This window comes from Lithobates pipiens, unplaced genomic scaffold (assembly GCF_037356315.1).
Source record: "Lithobates pipiens isolate NorthernLeopardFrog02 unplaced genomic scaffold, aLitPip1_a1.2 Scaffold_27, whole genome shotgun sequence".
NCBI lineage: Eukaryota > Metazoa > Chordata > Amphibia > Anura > Ranidae > Lithobates > Lithobates pipiens.
Window position 1 is genome coordinate 217,780,596 of NW_027507788.1, and position 19,764 is coordinate 217,800,359.

Genomic DNA, 19,764 nt, shown 5'->3' on the forward strand with positions numbered 1-19,764 from the left:
GCCTGCACTGAACAGGTAGGGGGGTTAGATCGCTGCAGCGGGGAACAATTACAGGAACCATGCCCTGTATCTGTCCATTCAGCAGCTAAAAGCCCTGCCACGCGTGGCCACTCCCCCCCCCCTCCCCACTGGACAGACATAGATACATGGTATGTTTCCTGTAATTGCTCCCCGCAGCCTCGTCTCTGTCAAAGTCACGTGTCAGGCAGAGTCGTCTTCTTCAGTCTGCAAGTGGGACTGATACACCATGCTTTTACCTCCAGCCTCATGCTCCATAGACATTGCTGGAGATTGTGGTCCCACCCAGCCTCGCAGTGTAGGTGAGATCACATGTGTATGGGTGGCAGGAGGAGGAGCTCAGAACACCCCGCTATATATCTGCAATCAGTGATGGCTGGTATTTTGATTGGGGGGCTTAGCAAACAATACATTTACACCAGCCCCCCGTCCCGTCAGGTCACGGATGGCACAGAGGCCCCCCACGTCATGGGTGGCACCCCCAGGTTGGTCAGGTTAGTCTGTTAGGGCCCGCAATTACCCCATCTCGCAGGTAGCGACAGCGGCTTCTCTCCGGGTTGCTGTCATCTCGTCCCTCTGTTCCCCAGTGTCTCCTCCCTCTCTCTATCCTCTTCCCCTCCTGTCCACTCTCTCCTCCCTCCTCTTTCTATCCTCTCCCCCTACGCTCTTTGTTCTCTCTCCCCCTCCCTCTGTCCTCTCACCTTCCCTCCTTCTTCCTTCTGTCTTTTTTTACCCTACCCATATCCTCTCTACTCCCCTTCTTCTGTCCTCCCCCCCCCCCCCTCCCTCCTCCTCCTCCAGGGTCATGTATTGTTTTGTGTAAAGATCGCAGCCCTCTACACTTGAAGCATGGGGTCTCATTGACACTATGAACAGCAAGGTCCAGAGTGGTGGCCAGGATACTGGGAGTTAGATCAGCTTTTTTTATTTTTTGTGAAAATGTGAACTTACCCTTTAAGCCTTCCAAATTATCTCAGGGCATAAAAGAGGCCCTATAGGTGCTGCATTCCTCTTACCTACCTGATGGAACATTCGGGAGACCTGAGTCCCCAAAAACTCTATTATATACAGATCTAGACCAGCCAGAGGAAGAGGTAAGGCTCCAATGATGGATGGCCTCCTTTATCAGTAGGGTGGAGAGGATGGGCCCAAGCTTTCTACAACAGTGGCTAGTCAAGATTTGCATAATGCAGCACCCAAGGTTTAGGGGTTCTGAGGTATGTGACCTTAAAACTGCCAAAAACAGATGGAATATGGGAATGTGTGGGTGATGTTACGGCTCTAGGCTTTACCATCCAATGTCAAGTGCTCTTTTCTCTCCACTGCAGCCACTGCTGACTGACACCGGGGATCATGTGACCAGACTGGAGCTAAAAGTCCACAGGTTAGGGGGTGAAAATTACTTGCCTTGCCCCAGGGGCTGACAACCCGTCCTATGCAACTGGAGGGGAGAGCTCAGCATCGGGAAGAAGGATGGCGCTGCCACATTGAGCTGTCAATGTTATCTCTTTGTGTCACTCACAAATGTCGATCTGCTGACAAGACACACCCAGGGGAGAATAGAGCACAGCCCGGGAAAGGGAGGGATGGTCTGAGTGAGCTCGCTGGTGTGTGATACAATACAATAACATGCTGGAATCCTTGAGGACTGGTCATGGGTGGATCACCATCAGTTTATTGTATGCTGTACATTGCAATTTAGTATTCATTTTTATCACTTTAATTTTTCTTCCCATTATGGGCATGAGAGGGCCTCATGTCAAAGTTTTGCCTAAGGCCTCACAAAGCCTAGAGCTGCCTCTGGCGGCATTAAAAGTACCTGTTTTAGCAACTCACATGGTTGATGATTAAAAGTTGTACCTTCACTTAAATGTAACCATATTGCTACACTTAGCCCTTGTACACACAGTCACAGACATTCTGACAACCAAATCCGTTGGATTTTGTCCGAAACTGTTGCATACACATGGTCGGACAAAGTTGTCGGAACATCTGATCGTTGAGAACGTGATGACGTTATTTCGTTACGACGGGACTACGTTCAGGCTAGTAGCCAATAGCTTTGGTCTAGAGATTTGATCTGAGCATGCGTGGCACTTTGTCCTTCGGAGTAGGCTACACATGATCGGAGTATGTCCGATCGGAGCATTTTGTTGGAAAATTGTACAGACAAGTTGGAGAACTTTGTCCGACGGAAACGGTCAGATGGGGACCACACACAGTCGGATTATCCGACAAAACGGTCCGATAGGACACATTCCGTCGGAATCTCCGACCGTGTGTACAAGGGCTTAGAGGCGCCTCTCTCTTCTCTTTTGTACTCCGTTGTGATGTGACGCTACTTGTATGTCAAGACATCGCTTGTATATCAAGTCAAAATTATTTTTACAATTTTAGCTCCTCTTGCAAACCGCTCTCAAACCAAGGTTTTACTGTATAGATTTCGAAAGGGTGTGCCCCCTGCTCTGGTTCAACTTAATTCCTTAAAGTAGTTTAGTTTACCTCCTGACCATACCATACCCCTGAACTGGAGGCCTCACAGAGGGTAGAAAGGCAGGGAGACAAAAAAAAATGTAAAAACTCTACTTCCTGGCTCACCAATTATATTCACAGCTAGAGGAAGTTGCACATATTTCAGGAAGTGCACACCCAGTGGCCCTCTATGGAGCTGTGTGTGCTCTGAGGACATTTCTGATAACTCCTATCGTCGTAGATGACAACAATGTTGAACTGTTTGCTGGAGAACATTGGTAGCTCGCTAAACGCCGTCCCCTGCTGCATGTAGTTGCAAAGAATTATTTGAGCAAGATGTTTCTATAACGAAACTATCTTTCTGCTCAAGAATATTTATCAACGCTACTTGCTGTAGCCCTTTTTTTTAATAAGAAATAATCCCTTTTATTGGGTGTTATTTGCCTTCTAAACAGTCAAACCTTCTCAATGAATGTTTAATACACGGGTGCATCCCTCATGCCTGTTTTTTTTTCCTCTCCTGTACATCGTAAATTGTATTTTAGCATTAGTAAACGCAGTCTGTAAAATTGATTTAGGCTAACCGAATAGGTTAGCGGATTATCTATAATTTGACTCTGAAGCCGGGCCTTTATTTTATTGGTCTTGCAAGCGATAACATTGCCAGTGAAATACCAGGCGAGTGATAAATCTACGAGCCGCTGATTTTTCAGAAATTGTCCTTCTAAAAATAGGATCTTCTCTTCTGTCGCTCGGATTTGGCAGAAAAAAGATGACGGGGGAAACGGGCCAAGTGCGAAACGTTTGCTCTATCGCTTAGATATAATCTGCTTAATGTACAGTTTGAGATTTGTAGGCCCTATTGCAGACATTTTTCTATCAGACTCATTAGTGTCTTCTGAAGATAAGAAGGGATATTTAGACAAAAGGGAGTCGGCTAAGGTTCTACGCATTAATTACCTGCGCTATTGTCTTTTTATTATTTCGTCCTTTGGGGGAAACAAAAAAGAGAAAGTTAAGCCGGACAGTAAAAAAAAGATGGATCTTTCTCAAAGTAACTTCATAGCTGTTCTTTTGAAAGATCATCTAATGATTTCAGATGTACTCCGAAAGGTGTCTAATGTGTCCATGAGATGTAAGTAATTAATATATTTTTGGACTGTTCTACTTTGTGATGGAATCCAAATCGACTTCTCGTACTTTCTAACTTTTTGTGACCGGGGGATACAGTGTAGCCAATTGTTGCACAAATGGTTGTGGAAGTTGGTCTTAAAGAGGAAGTAAACCCTGATGGGTTTACTTCCTCTTTCATTCCCTGCAAAGGCAAAGCATAATGGACTACTATGCATCACATCGCATCGCATCGTAGCCCATTATGTGTCACTTACCTGACACAGGAGCCAGCGAAGTCGCCGCTGTCCCCTGTAGTCCGCCGCATCCATCTTGTTGGTGGCGTCTCGCAGCTCCGCCGCTGTCATTCGGCGAAGCCGCGATGACGTCACTCCCGCGCATGTGCACGGGAGTCGACACGCGCGGTAGCTCCATTCTTGGAAATGCCGCGCTCAGTGCGCCTGCGCGCCGCTGTCTACGACGCATGCGCCCTAGACAGCGGTGCCCGTTTTCGGGCAAATATCTCCTAAACCATATAGGTTTAGGAGATATTGCTTGGACCTACAGGTAAGCCTTAATCTAGGCTTACCTGTAGGTCAAAGTGGTTTGTAAGGGTTTACAACCACTTTCAACTTTCTGTTTCATGGACCACTTGGATCCTTGACTACCAATAGAAATAAAACAGAGGTAAACTGAACTTTTTTTTTAATGTGTTTCCATAACTTTATATAATAGGTCAATGTATAGCACCTTAGACGTGATGGTCACATTTCTTTTCTTCTTTTTGAAGCCTTTTTTCTTTTTTTGGTGGTGGTCCTACAGGTTAAAAAAACGACTTATCCTAGGGTTGCAACTCTTCTTTATTGTACTACATTTATGGAGGAGCAGCATTGGCACCCTAGGACAGAACTACAGAACAATTCTCCCTTCCCTCATCTCAATCATGACTGCAAAATGAGCAAACTGTGTGGCCGGGCAGTGGGAAAGTGAGTGGGATTCTAGCATGCATCACTAGAGGCGTCACCAGCAGGAAGGAGGTTCTGATTCCTCTATGTAGATCTTTTATATCACTAGAAGGATCACAAGCAGGAGACAGGGGGGTCTTGATTCCTTCCTCCTATATAGATCTTCATATCACTAGAGGGATCACCAGCAGGAGGAAGGAGTTCCTGATTCCGCTCTATAAATCTTTAGTTCTCACTAGAGGGAATACCAGCAGGAGACAGGAGGTCCCGATTCCTCTATATAGATCTTAATATTACTAGAGGGATCACAAGCATTAGACAGAGGGTCTTGATTCCTCAAATATAGATCTTAATATCTCTAGAGGGACCACCAGCAGGAGGAAGGAGATCCTGATTCCTCTAGATGGATCTTTAGTTATCACTATAGGGATCATCAGCAGGAGGAAGGAGGTCCTGATTCCTCTATTTTTAGATCTTAATATCACTAGAGGGATCACAAGCATTAGACAGGAGTTCTTGATTCCTCCTATATAGATCTTAATATCACTAAAGGGATCACCAGTAGGAGGAAGGAGGTCCTGATTCCTCTTTATAAATCTTAATATCACTAGAGGGAATACCAGCAGAAGACAGGAGGTCCTGAATCCTCCTATATAGCTCTTAAAGCGGGGTTCCACCCTAAAGTGGAACTTCCGCTGATCGGAACCCTCCCCTCCTCCGGTGTCACAATTGGCACCTTTCAGGGGGGAGGGGGGTGGAGATACCTGTCAAAGACAGGTATTTACACCCACTTCCGGGCATAGACTCCCGTGGGAGTCTGTCATTTCCTGTCCTGCCGCGCTGTCTGCTGGGACACACGCGGGTCCCAGTGACAGCGCGGACTAATCCTATTGCGCTGCGTGACTCGCGCATGCGCAATAGGGAACCGGGAAGTGAAGCCGATTCGCTTCACTTCCTGATTCCCTCACCTAGAATGGTGACGGCAGCAGCCGAGAGCCGAGCGATCGATCTGCCTCGGCTGCCGGCATCGCTGGAACCCGGGACAGGTGAGTGTCCATTTTATTAAAAGTCAGCGGCTGTAGTATTTATAGCTGCTGGCTTTTAATATTTTTTTTTTTTTTTTTTAGGTGGAATCCCTCTTTAATATCACTAGAGGGATCACCAGCAGGAGGAAGAAGTTCCTGATTCCTCTCCTATAAATCTTTAGTTCTCACTAGAGGGAATACCAGCAGGAGGAAGGAGGTCCTGTTTCCTCTATTTTAGATCTTAATATCACTAGAGGGATCACAAGCATTAGACAGGAGGTCTTGATGCCTCCTATATAGATCTTAATATCACTAGAGGGATCACCAGCAGGAGGAAGGAGTTCCTGATTCCTCTCTATAACTCTTTAGTTATTACTACAAGGAATATCAGCAGAAGGAAGGAAATCCTGATTCCTCTGTATAGATTGTAATATCTCTAGGGTGGTCACCAGCAGTAGGAAGAAGGTCCTGGTTCCTCTATGTAGATCTTTAGTGAGACCTCATTTAGAATGCTGTGTCCAGTTCTGAAGACCTCACAGAAAGACATAGATAAAATAGAATGAGTCCAGAGACGGGCAGCAAAAATGGTGGAAGTTCTGGGGGATAAAACACGAGGAGCGACTTCAGGAACTTAATATGTACAGTCTGGAGGAAATAAAGGAGAGGGGAGATGTGACTGAAACCTTTAAATACATCAAGGAGGTGAATAAGTTTCAAGGGGGGCAGTATTTTTATTATGAAGCCAAGATCAAGAACTTGGGGACTAGCGAGAGGAAAGTTCAACATGAATCTTGGAAAGTTTATTTTACTGATAGAGTAGTAGACGCTTTGAATAGACTTCCACCAGAGGTAGTGAGTCCGTCAACCGTAGGTGGATGCAAACATGCTTAGGACAAGCATAGACCTATTTTCAGACAAAAAAAGTGAAGAAAAAACAAAAATACAAAAACCTATATAAAATAGAGGTAAAGAAAAGGGCCGACTCGATGGACCACTTGGTCTTTTTTTTTTTCTGCCGTCACATTTCTTTGTTTTTATGTTACTGGTTGGAATTTCGGTGCACAGAAAGTTGTGAGCTCCATGATTTTCTAGCATACACTTTAAATATCTTGTGTCTTCTTCCTTCTTAGGTGGTGGAAAGGAAAAGAACCGTCGCAGAGATAAGGGAAGAGTTTGAGAGACTACAAAGGGAAAGAGAAGAGAGACGACTTCAGCAGAGGACAAACCCCAAGGTAAGTGAATTGCCTTAATAAGTTAAAGGCCACCTATGGTGTCTATTATATATTTGTTTATTGCTAAAGGAAATTGGCTCATTGTGTAAATGTCTAATAAAGGGTAAGTATACATTTTTAGCAAAAACCCAATGGGGTTGATTTGATAAAGGTAAATAGACTGTGCAGTTGCACTCTGGAGGTGCATTTGCTCCAGAGATCAGTAAATGAGGTAAAGATTGTTAAAGCTACAAATGGAAAGAGGGGTCAAGTTCCATATTAATCGTATGGGATGTGATGTCCAACAAGGCCATATAGGTGTGTGATGGTCAGGAGACATATAGCATATGACACCGTGCAGTTGTTTTTTTATCTTTTTTTTTTTTTTGCATCAATCAATGGACTCCAGAGAGAGAGATATAATTTTGCCCCCCTGTACAAATCATTAGTAAGACCTCATCTGGAATATGCAGCTCAGTTTTGGGCACCAGTTCTCAAAAAGGATATCGGGGAACTGGTGAAAGTGCATATAAGGGCAACCAAACTGATAAGAGGCATGGAGGAACTCAGCTATGAGGAAAGATTAGTGGAACTGAATTTATTCACTCTTGATAAGAGGAGATTAAGGGGGGATATGATCAACATGTACAAATATATAGGTGGTCCATATAGGGAACTTGATGTCGAGTTATTCACTTTACAGTCAACAAAGAGGACACAGCGGCACTCTTTACGTCTAGAGGAAAAGAGATTTCATCTTCAAATACGGAAAGGTTTCTTCACAGTAAGAGCCGTGAAAATGTGGAATAGACTCCCTCCAGAGGTGGTTCTGGCCAGCTCAGTAGATTGCTTTTAGAAAGGCCTGGATTATTTCCTAAGTGTACAGAATATAACTGGGTACTGACATTTATAGGTAAAGTAAATCCGATTGCCTCTTGGGGGGATCAGGAAGGATCAGGGTATAGAATTGAGTATATGGGATTGTATGATATTATAAAATTATTATTATTATTTATTATCGGCCGAAGCTGAAACCTCTCCTCCCCAGTTTTCAGGAGCCCCAGGTGCTGGCAATGCATATAGCAGCAAAGAGGAAAAAGTTCTGGACAGCCGCACTCTGGAAAAACGATTTAGCCTTTTATTGAAAAATCAGGATCACAAAAATACAGGACCACAGTAAAGCGATGCGTCAGCTTCTTTGCATCGCTTTGCTGTGGTCTGTATTTTTGTGATCCTGATTTTTCAATAAAAGGCTAAATCGTTTTTCCAGAGTGCGGCTGTCCAGAACTTTATTTCTTGGAAGATCAGGGCTGCTGAGCCCTGACCACCATGGTCAGTTTTCGTCCCTCCATCATACGCAGCTGTCCTCGGTGCCATGTCTCTGTCGATGGCCCTACCGCTATTATTAAAAATAAAAAATGTACAATGGTCACTGCCAGCCCCTCTATTATAGGCAGGCATAGCACACTGTATGTTTGTATAGACGAGGCATGTAAAGTGAAGTAAGACCAAAGTCGGAACCAAAGTAGTGCAGGAACCTTTTTCAAAGTCGGACCAGTTAAGACCGCTCCCATAGGGAAACATTGATTTCCACATGTCATGCGACATGAGCTCCCAAAGTGGGGAGCGTTTGTCGTACAAGTTTGAACCCAGCCTTAGGGTGATTTTTCAGGCCGGTCACGTGACTCTTGGCCGCTTTACATCTTGGAGACAGGGCTTCTGTAGGAGGGGCTGAGCGGCCATGTGACCTCCCCAGCTGACTTCGGAGGTAGCTCTCAGCCTCTCCTGCTGTATCCATGTATCGGAGCTGTAAAGCGGCCGTGAGTCACATGACTGGCCTGAAGATCACCCTAAGGCCGAGTTCACACTTGTACGACAAACGCTCCGACTTTGGGAGCTCATGTCGCGTGATAGGTGGAAATCAGTGTTTCCCTATGGGAGCCGTCTTAACTGGTCCGACTTTGAAAAAGGTTCCTGCACTACTTTGGTTCCGACTTTGGTCTTACTTCAGCCCATTGAATATCATTCATTGAAGTCGGATCAAAGTAGGATCTTGTCCTAACTTGTAACGTCCAAAATCGCTGATCCCCGCTGCCTCTCGGCTTCTTCTGAAGTCCTTACAGTTTTGCTCCTAATAGAGGGGGGCTTCAGGGTGTGGGCGAGCAGTCCTTTGGACTCAGCTGATCACAGATCGGGGTAAAGGGCCGATCACAGCACAATCGGTGATCAGTTTTCAGTCAATGACAGCTGATCACAGGATGTAAAACGCAAGCCGGTTATCGCCTTTTCTTTCTTCGCGCTGCCAGCATGAGGAGAGAAGAAGAAAGCCGATAACCGGCTTCTGTTAGAGGGACATCGGTCCCACCAGTGCTGCCAGTCAGTGCCACCTATCAGCACTCATCAGTGCCCACCATTGCCATCTATCAGTGCCCATCGGTGAAGGTGGAAAATTACCCGTTTGCAAAATTTTGTAACAAACTTCAAAAATCATAAAATATATATATTATTTTATATAATATTTATTATTAAAATATATATTTTGTTTAGCAAAAAAAAAAAATCCCCAGTGGTGATCAAATGCCAGTAAAAGAAAGCTCTATTTTGCGTGGGAAAAAAATAAATATAAAAATGTCATACAGTGTTGTATGACCGCGCAGTGAAAGAGAGCGCTGAAAATTGGCCTGGGCCGGAAGGGGGTAAAAGGGCCCTGTTGGCAAGCAGTTAAAAAAATACTACAGGATAGGTCATCCATTCTTATGAATGTTGACCTTTCTTCGCTCTGCTTGAATCCGGAGAGCGAAAAATACGTGGAACCCGGCAAGTAACCATGATCATGAAAAGGTGCCGCAGACGCATTGAAATTCCCTCCGTAAGACGCACGAGGAAGACGACACTACTATTTTTTTTTTTTTTTTTCTCTGGAGTTGCAGGGCTTTCATAAATAACCCCACATATGTTTTCACAAGCCACATTTTTACTATTACTGTCGCTTTAATTTACGACGGCGCGTACCGCCTTTTTACGGCTCCGCTCATGGCTTCCCCTGCTAAATATTTTTTATTGTCCGTCGTATCTGTCACCACACTGTTTTCATATGGAAAATATGCTGCAATAACCAGGCTTCGAACCCGACCGTTCTACCGAGCCGCCGTCTTCATCGGCGCAGCCATCTGTTCGCCCTGGTCTCGAAAACCCTCTCCCAGCGCAGGTATGTGGGCTACCTGCTTTATGGCGGCGTCACAAATCACAGCGTAGTACGGGTATAATTCAGCGAGCGTCTGATCTGTGATACCTTCAGCTAATTATGCACCCCCCCTGCGCTCGTGGAGCCCGGTGCCGCCGGCTCGTCAGAGGTCCTAATTAAGATCCTCTCCTCTTCAACAATGAGATGCTTTTGTAAGTAGTCATTAATTAGAGTTTTGTATCTGTTGTGTTGTCAAAGTACAGGGTGAGGGTACGTATGTGAGGGATGATTCTGCTAACGAGCGCCTTCGCTAAAGTGTAATTTCCTTCACTTTTTATTTTTTTTATTTTTAATTTTCTTTTTTTTCTTCTTTTTCTTTTTATCTTTTTCTTCTTTTTAGTTATTTTTTAAGGTCTGACAGACCGACGCCATTTTTGTTCTCCGCATCCTTCTGTCTTAGAAACACATTGCAGGGCCCAACCACTTTCTCTGTCTTGTTAAATAAGAGACAACATGGGGGGGACTGAAGCCCCCTCAGTCATGTATATATGTTTTCTCCAAGTAAAGATTTGTTTTTGTTGTTTGAGCCTTATAAAGTGACTCTCCATGAGAGAAGTACGAGATTGCTGCTATTGCTGGCCTCCTTTTTTAAAAAGGTTAGCTACTTGGCTGTGTGTGACTTAAAGGGGTTGTCAACACTCGGCTTTGCAAACTTGTTATACTTACTTGCTCTGCGCAACCGTGTTGAGTTGTTTCATCTTGATATAGCACAGTCTTACCCCGTAGGGTCCCGACGCACTTACAAACACATATACAGAGATACTAGGGCCAATTTTTATATACAGGATCTGATTAACCACTTACTGGGCATTTAAACCCCCCTCCTATCCAGACCAATTTTCAGCGCTGTCACACTTTGACAATTGAGCGGTTTTATTTATATATATATATATATATATATATATTAATAATATATATATTTTTTTTTTATTAAAAAGACCAATTTATTTCATTTTATAATGGGTAATCTTTGTCTGTTGTATGCTGATGAGGTGGCACTGATGGGCGAAAGGTTGGCAGTGATGGGCACTGAACGATTACACGAATAGGCAGCACTTCTAGGTGGCACTGATGGTTGGCAGTGATGGGCACTGATCGATTACACTGATAGGCAGCACTTCTAGGTGGCAATGATTGCCACCACTTGTGGGCATCGATAGGGGGCACTGTTGGTCGGCATAAATTAGGCATAATTGCCTCTTCCTCTCAGGGACCGATGTCCCTTTAAGATAAGCCAGTGATGGCCTTATTTTTCTACTCCGCTGTCAGCTTGAGGAGGAAAAAAAAATCGTTCACCGAGCTTTTGTTTACATCAGGTGATCAGCTATCATTGCCTGACAGCTGATCACATGGTAAGGGGGCGGCCCCTTACTCAGATCGGTGATCACCCGAGACTCGGTGATCACAGCGCGCTCCGTGCGTGCACAGGGGAGGCCGTCATATGGTGGCCTCCCAGGAATTCACATCCGCGATGTGGCTGTCATTCGGCCATAGCGCGGATGTCAGGTGGTTAACCTAGCAGCATGTCTTTGGAGTGTGGGAGAAACCCAGAGTACCCGGAGGAAACCCACGCAGGCACAGGGAGAAACATGCACACTCCAGGCAGGGAGTGTCGTGGTCGGGATTTGAACCAGCGACCCTATTGCTGCTAGGTGAGAGTGCGACCCACTACACCACTGTGCTGCCCGTTTTGCACAGAGCAGCCCCGATCCTCTTCTTGTGGGTGTGCCCCACAAACGCTCCTAGCCCCTCCTCTTCATCAGGTGCCCCCCCCCCCAAGGAGAGCCACTTTCCCTGGGGGCAGGCTCGCGCCAGGGTCCCACTGCTGCAACTATTAACACAGACAGTGGGACTCGGTCCCACTCCTGTATCACTGGATTTGATTGACGGCAGCGGGAGCCAATGGTTCCTGCTGCTATCAATCTTTGCAATGAGAGAGACAGCAGCTGGAGCCGCTGCACTCATGCACATCACTGGATCGGATCGGGCTCCAGTAAGAAAGGGGGGGGGGGGAAGCTGCAGCACAGAAGGTTTTTTTTATTTCTCTTTCGTTCATTGACGGACACAGCTCCAGTAATCTTGACCGTAGGGTTATCATGCCACCTTCAGGAGAGGACTAGGCAGAACATGTAATACATGTGAAAAACAGAACTTCACGGTTCCCTCTGGTAGTTACCCCCTCAGCCTGCTTCCTGCAGCTCCGTTTTTGTTGTTTTCTGCCTAGTGAAGGAGAAGGACCTAGGCTCCCTGCATGAAGGTGAAAAACCCTAAGGCTTTAGAACCACTAAGCATTTGCTCTAATAGAAGGGGGTTTCAGGGTGGTGAAAAACCTTTAAAGTGATACTAAAAACTTGTGCCGTTGTTGTTTTTAATAAAATAATAATAAAAAAAATTCTACATACCTTCTCTGTTGCAGATGGTTTTGCACATAGCAGCCCAGATCCTCCTCTTCTTGGGTCCTTCTATTCTCCTGGACCCTCCTTCCTGTTTAGTGCCCCCACATCAAGCAGTTTGCTATGGGGGGCACCCAAGCCGCAGCTCCCTGTGTCCATTCAGACATGGAGCTGCAGCCCAGCCCCGCCCCCTCTCTCTCTCCTCATTGGCTTACTGACTGACAGCAGAGGGAGCCAATAGCGCTACACTGCTGTCTTGGCCAATGAGGAGGGAGAGTCCCAGGCAGCGGAGTCTCTCGTGCAGCATTGCTGGATAGAGATGGGGCGGTGAGGGGGGGGGGGGGGGCTTGTTGCACACGGAAGGTTTTTTCTTTAATGCGTAGATTACACCTTCTGCCTTCACAATCATTTTAAAAGAGAAGTGTGGCCTAAGCGCTTTTTTTTTTTTTGTTTGCCCGTACATCTTTTAAGTCACAGGGGTTCACTTAATTTTGCTCTCCTGCTATCGGCTGATTTGGCAGAGCTTCTCCAGGGTCTGTAAGGATCCCGACAATATTGTCAGGGTCTAGCCAGCTGCCTGATTGACAGCTGGTCCCGCCTCTGGCTTAGAGTTGTACCCAACTGTGCCCGTCCCCTTCCTTGGCCGGGGTTCTTAAGTGAGTTCTGGAGGAGCAGAGCGGAGACTGACAGTCACTGCTCTCTGCTCTTAGCAGACAGAGAACTGAGTGCTCAGTGGTCACGTGATTGCTCAGTTCTCAGCCTTAGAGCTACTGATACTACAGCATAGAGACAAGTATGGATGTGTTTTTTTTTTTCTTTTTTTTTTCTGTTTTTAAACCCCAAACTGTTCCTTTAACCACTTCAGCCCCGGACCATTTGGCTGGCCAGAGCGTTTTTTTGCGATACAGCACTGGGTCGCACGACCGCGCAATTGTCAGTTAAAGCGACCCAGTGCTGTATCGCAAAAAAACGCTCTGGCCAGCCAAATGGTCCGGGGCTGAAGTGGTTAAAGGAACAGTTTGGGGTTTAAAAACAGAAAAAAAAAAAAACACATCCATACTTGTAGCAGACAGAGAACTGAGTGCTCAGTGGTCACGTGATTGCTCAGTTCTCAGCCTTAGAGCTACTGATACTACAGCATAGAGACAAGTATGGATGTGTTTTTTTTTTTTTTGTTTTTTTTTTTCTGTTTTTAAACCCCAAACTGTTCCTTTAACCACTTCAGCCCCGGACCATTTGGCTGGCCAGAGCGTTTTTTTTGCGATACAGCACTGGGTCGCTTTAACTGACAATTGCGCGGTCGTGCGACGTGGCTCCCAAACAAAATTGACGTCCTTTTTTTCCCACAAATAGAGCTTTCTTTTGGTGGTATTTGATCACCTCTGCCGTTTTTTTTTTTTTATTCAAAAAAGCGCGCCAATTTTGAAAAACAAAAGCAATATCTTTTAGTTTTTGCTATAATAAATATCCCCCAAAAAACATCTAAAAAACGTTTGTTTTTTCCTCAGTTTAAGCCGATACGTATTCTTCTACATATTTTTGGTAAAAAAAAAACAATGCAATAAGCGTTTTTTGATTGGTTTGCGCAAAAGTTATAGCGTCTACAAAATAGGGGATATTTTTATTAATGGGTTTGATCCATGTGCCAAATTCTGACCCGACCATCTGAATGTCAAAGCTGAAATCCAGACCCATCAGACCGGGTAACGCTTTTCTAATCTTCTGATGTCCAACTTTGGTGATCCTGTGCCAATTGTGGCCTCAGTTTCCTGTTCTTATCTGACAGGAGTGGCGCCCGGTGTGGTCTTCTGCTGCTGTAGCCCATCTACTTTAAGGTTAGATGTGCTGTGCGTTCAGAGATAGTATTCTGCATACCTTGAGTGTAACGAGTGGTTACTAAGTGTTCTTGCATAGCAAGACCACTTACTGTTATCTCACATATATATTATTATTATTGCCAAATTTACCACCCTAACTCCTCCCACAGCTTTTACACTACATAGACAGACAGTAATATACCGAGACGTGCGGATTGTTCCCGATTGGTGCGCTATTACATTGTGGAGCGTTTCACCGAATGGTTCACGAAATACCATCGTTTTTGTGGCAGAATTTGTCCCATAGGAATGAATGGCGAAATGTTCAAAACTAGAGTGGGAGGTGACAAAAGCTGATAACTCCATGATCAGCCAAAACATTATGGCCACCACATGATCAGCCAAAACATTATGGCCACCACATGATCAGCCAAAACATTATGGCCACCACATGATCAGCCAAAACATTATGGCCACCACGTGATCAGCCAAAACCTTATGGCCACCACGTGATCAGCCGAAACCTTATGGCCACCACGTGATCAGCCGAAACCTTATGGCCACCACGTGATCAGCCGAAACCTTATGGCCACCACGTGATCAGCCGAAACCTTATGGCCACCACGTGATCAGCCGAAACCTTATGGCCACCACGTGATCAGCCGAAACCTTATGGCCACCACGTGATCAGCCGAAACCTTATGGCCACCACGTGATCAGCCGAAACCTTATGGCCACCACGTGATCAGCCGAAACCTTATGGCCACCACGTGATCAGCCGAAACATTATGACCCCCCCCACCAGTTACTCCACCCACTCCAGTAGTTGGAGGCAAGAACACTTCACACAATTTCCCCAGAGATTGTAGCTTTTCTAGTTTGATTTATTGTTGCCTTTTTATCATCTGGAACCAGTCTGCCCATTCTCTTCTGACATCGAGGCATTTTCCTCCACACAACTGACGCTCACTGGATATTTTCTCTTTTTTTCTAACATTTTCTGTAATCCCGAGGTGTGTGTGTGTGTGTGTGTGTGTGTGTGTGTGTGTGTGTGTGTGTATCCCAGAAATACTCAGACCGGCCTGTCTGCCACCAATCACCATGCCACTTTCAAAGTCACTTCAATCCCCATTCTGATGCTCGGTTTGAACTTCAGCAAATCGTCTTCACCACATCTAGATGCCTAAATGCATTGAGTTTCTGTCGTGTGATTGGCTGATTAGCAATTTGCGTTGCCAAGAAATTTAACTAATAAAGTGGCCGGTGAGTGTATAAGAATATATTACCTTTTCGTTTGTGAATCCACAACTGAACATCTCCATACACTTCTTCAAGCATTGCTTCCATCTATACAGGTCCGAATTAGCAGTTCAGTAAATCTGCTCACTTTGAATGGAGGGAGGCTTCACTGCTGATTGGTATTGCATTGTGTGTAATGGTTGGTCGGCAACACGATCTTTAGGCCCAAAACCTTTGGGAACGTTTTGTTTCTCCTCTTCTTTTTCACTTGACATTCCCCACGTTTCCCCCCCCCCCCCCCAAAGTTCTGCTTTAAAACAAAGAGTTCCAATAAGCAAATAGTTTACAAAGACGCCGCTTTTTCTATAAATAATTGGTTGGCATCGTCCCATTAAACGCCCCTCCACTGTACCGCCAGCCATGAACATTTTTGAAGTCGATCACGGTTTTTAATTTCATTAACAATAAAAGCCTCTACGCCAGCCATAAAGTGTAAATTGAAATCTATAGTCATCCGTGTCATGCCAGCGATACATTCCGCTTTTATTACGAGGAACGAGGGAAAAGTCTAAAGCGCCGGAGGAGATGGTGAAACGAAAAGACGCAAAAAAAAAAAAAAAAAAACACAAAAAAAAAAGGTTGGCTTTAACCCCTCGTTGACCTCTATAAAAGCTGGTATGGTTTTTGTTATCTAATGCTCATCTTTAGACGTGGTTTTGGGAATTTTAAAACATCCACAGGACAGAATCCATGTGCACAGAATAAATAAAAATAAATAGAGCTAAAGTGGGGGGGCCCTGAACCCTGTGTATGGGGCCCTCAGCCAGCGACATGTGCAGGATTATTGCATTGTTACCAACGTGGCGCTCCTCTCACTTGGCCTGCTTGTTGTAGCTGATTAGTTCTGAATGAAAGTACTCGGCTCCCTTGAGAGACGAGTTCATGCACATGGGTGGATGGTAAAAGCATGAGGTTGAACTGTAAATCTACGTAGCCCCAATGTATCCAATGACAGCGCTGATTAGACTGTGGGAGGGAGCATGGAGCTCGAACACATGGCTGGATAAGCAGGTGAGATCCAATGATGAGTCTGTGTAAGGCAGCAGTGTGTCGCGTCTGACCTCCGTTCCTTAGACCCTTGATGTCTCGTCTGACCTCCGTTCCTTAGACCCTTGATGTCTCGTCTGACCTCCGTTCCTTAGAACCCTGATGTCTCGTCTGACCTCCGTTCCTTAGACCCTTGATGTCTCGTCTGACCTCCGTTCCGATGACCCCTGATGTCTCATCTGACCTCCGTTCCTTGCATCCCTGATGTCTCCTCTGACCTCCGTTCCTTGCATCCCTGATGTCTCGTCTGACCTCCTTTCCTTAGACGCCTGATGTCTCATCTGACCGCCGTTCCTTAGACCCTTGATTACATAGTTACAAAGAAAAAGAGGTTGGAGACACAAGACACGAAAGGACACAAGTCCAGCAAGTCCAACCTATGTGTGTGATTATATGTCAGTATTACATTGCATATCCCTGTATGTTGCGGTCGTTCAGGTGCTTACCTAATAGTTTTTTGAAACTATCGAGGCCCCCGCTAAGACCACTGCCTGTGGAAGGGAATTCCACATCCTTACCGCTCTTACAGTAGAGAACCCTCTACACAGTTTAAGGTTAAACCTCTTTTCTTCTTGGCCATGTGTCTTGTTAAACTCCCTTCGGAACGGCATAAACAGTATTTGTAGATTGAAATCCTATCCCCTAGATGTCATATCCCCCAGTTGCCATATCCCCCCGGTGTCTCGTCTGCCCTCCGTTCCTTAGTCCCCCTGATGTCTCGTCTGCCCTCCGTTCCTTAGACCCCCTGATGTCTCGTCTGCCCTCCATTCCTTAGATCCCCTGATGTCTCGTCTGACCTCCGTTCCTTAGACCCCTAATGTCTCGTCTGACCGCCGTTCCTTAGACCCCCTAATGTCTCGTCTGACCGCCGTTCCTTAGACCCCTAATGTCTCGTCTGCCCGCCGTTCCTTAGACCCCCTGATGTCTCGTCTGACCTCCGTTCCTCAGACCCCCTGATGTCTCGTCTGCCCTCCATTCCTTAGACCCCTAATGTCTTGTCTGACCGCCGTTCCTTAGACCCCCTGATGTCTCGTCTGACCGCCGTTCCTTAGACCCCCTGATGTCTCGTCTGACCGCCGTTCCTTAGACCCCCTGATTTCTCGTCTGCCCGCTGTTCCTTAGACCCCCCTGATGTCTCGTCTGCCCGCTGTTCCTTAGACCCCCCTGATGTCTCGTCTGCCCGCTGTTCCTTAGACCCCCCTGATGTCTCGTCTGCCCGCTGTTCCTTAGACCCCCCTGATGTCTCGTCTGCCCGCCGTTCCTTAGACCCCCCTGATGTCTCGTCTGCCCGCCGTTCCTTAGACCCCCCTGATGTCTCGTCTGCCCGCCGTTCCTTAGACCCCCCTGATGTCTCGTCTGCCCGCCGTTCCTTAGACCCCCCTGATGTCTCGTCTGCCCGCCGTTCCTTAGACCCCCCTGATGTCTCGTCTGCCCGCCGTTCCTTAGACCCCCCTGATGTCTCGTCTGCCCGCCGTTCCTTAGACCCCCCTGATGTCTCGTCTGCCCGCCGTTCCTTAGACCCCCCTGATGTCTCGTCTGCCCGCCATTCCTTAGACCCCCTGATGTCTCGTCTGACCGCCGTTCCTTAGACCCCCCTGATGTCTCGTCTGACCTCCGTTCCTTAGACCCCCCTGATGTCTCGTCTGACCTCCGTTCCTTAGACCCCCTGATGTCTCGTCTGACCTCCGTTCCTTAGACCCCCTGATGTCTCGTCTGACCTCCGTTCCTTAGACCCCCTGATGTCTCGTCTGACCTCCGTTCCTTAGACCCCCTGATGTCTCGTCTGCCCGCCGTTCCTTAGACCCCCCTGATGTCTCGTCTGACCTCCGTTCCGATGACCCCTGATGTCTCATCTGACCTCCGTTCCTTGCATCCCTGATGTCTCCTCTGACCTCCGTTCCTTAGACCCCTAATGTCTCGTCTGACCGCCGTTCCTTAGACCCCCTGATATCTCGCCTGCTAATGGCTGCTGATGTATGACATCCATCGGTGACGGCTAAAGGATAGCACAGAATGAAATATGAAATCAAATCAAATCTTTATCAAACATTAGAAGAGGAGACATTTCTCCGATGGTGGAACCCCTTCATACTGTGTGAGTCGTAGGTTTGCCGGGACATCTCTTTGCACAGATTTCTCATGGATTATCACTCTGGCTCGGCCTCATCCCTCCTGCAATAAAATTCCTGGATGTTCTGCCGCTCGTGGCTTCATGTTTTCCCGATAGCAGCTGACACAAAGCCTCACACAGGGACGGATTGTTCCCGCTTATTCTTTTGTCTCCAGAAATGTCGTTCACGCTCGGCGTTTTCCCTTCTTATTATAGGCCTTCAGTGAACACCGGTTTCTTCTAAAGAAGCCGCGTTGCCAACAACAACATTATTATTACCAGTCCTCAGCATGCCAAAATCTGATGAACTGTTAACCAAGGACAAAAAATAAAATAAAACTCTCAACATGTCTTTTGAGCGTCTACTAATCTTATCAGTTTTAATAAAGTGATTATTAGCCGCTTTTTTTTTTATTTGTTTTTTTTTTTTTTTTTTTGTAAAAATGTACCTGCTGTGTAATGGTTTTGCACAGAGCAGCCCAGATCCTCCTCTTCTCGGGTCCCACGCCGGCGCTCCTGGCCCCTCTATCCGGGGGTTGTTGAATCCAGTTGTGAAACAGTTTTTTATTCTCTGGACTTCCATCTTGCAATCTAAGTGCCTGAACTCACTCCTAACCCTCTACCCTCCATTAAGAGACTTTGTTTTGTTCTAAATAAACAACCCAAAAGAGGATTCGGTGTCAGTTTCAACATTCTTTGGGCCATCTACCACGGGAACCCCAAGGTGGAGAAGCAAATAGGTGAGGTAACGGTAAGCCCAAATAAAACCAACAGCTCCTTCGGTGGTCAGTGCTACATGTACATAGCATGACAATAAGCCATACGCTCCATAGAGTTGGTCTTTATGGCAGAGAGGCCAGAAGAAAGCCATTACTTTCAGAAAAAAACAAAATGGCACATTTTGAGTTTGGGAAAAGGCATGTGGGAGACTCTCAAAATGTATGGAGGAAGGTGCTCTGGTCTGATGTATGGAGGAAGGTGATCTGCTCTGATGTATGGAGGAAGGTGATCTGCTCTGATGTATGGAGGAAGGTGATCTGGTCTGATGTATGG

The 19,764-nt window shown here is 46.2% G+C and overlaps 1 protein-coding gene across 1 annotated transcript in view; it reads left to right on the top strand.

The window, feature by feature from the left end:
* DNAJC11 (DnaJ heat shock protein family (Hsp40) member C11) overlaps positions 1 to 19,764 on the top strand; it is a 242,072-nt gene that overhangs the window by 90,706 nt on the left and 131,602 nt on the right. Inside the window, 1 exon segment of the mRNA XM_077458259.1 lies at positions 6,721 to 6,822. Within this exon segment, the coding sequence (XP_077314385.1) occupies positions 6,721 to 6,822 (102 nt within the window).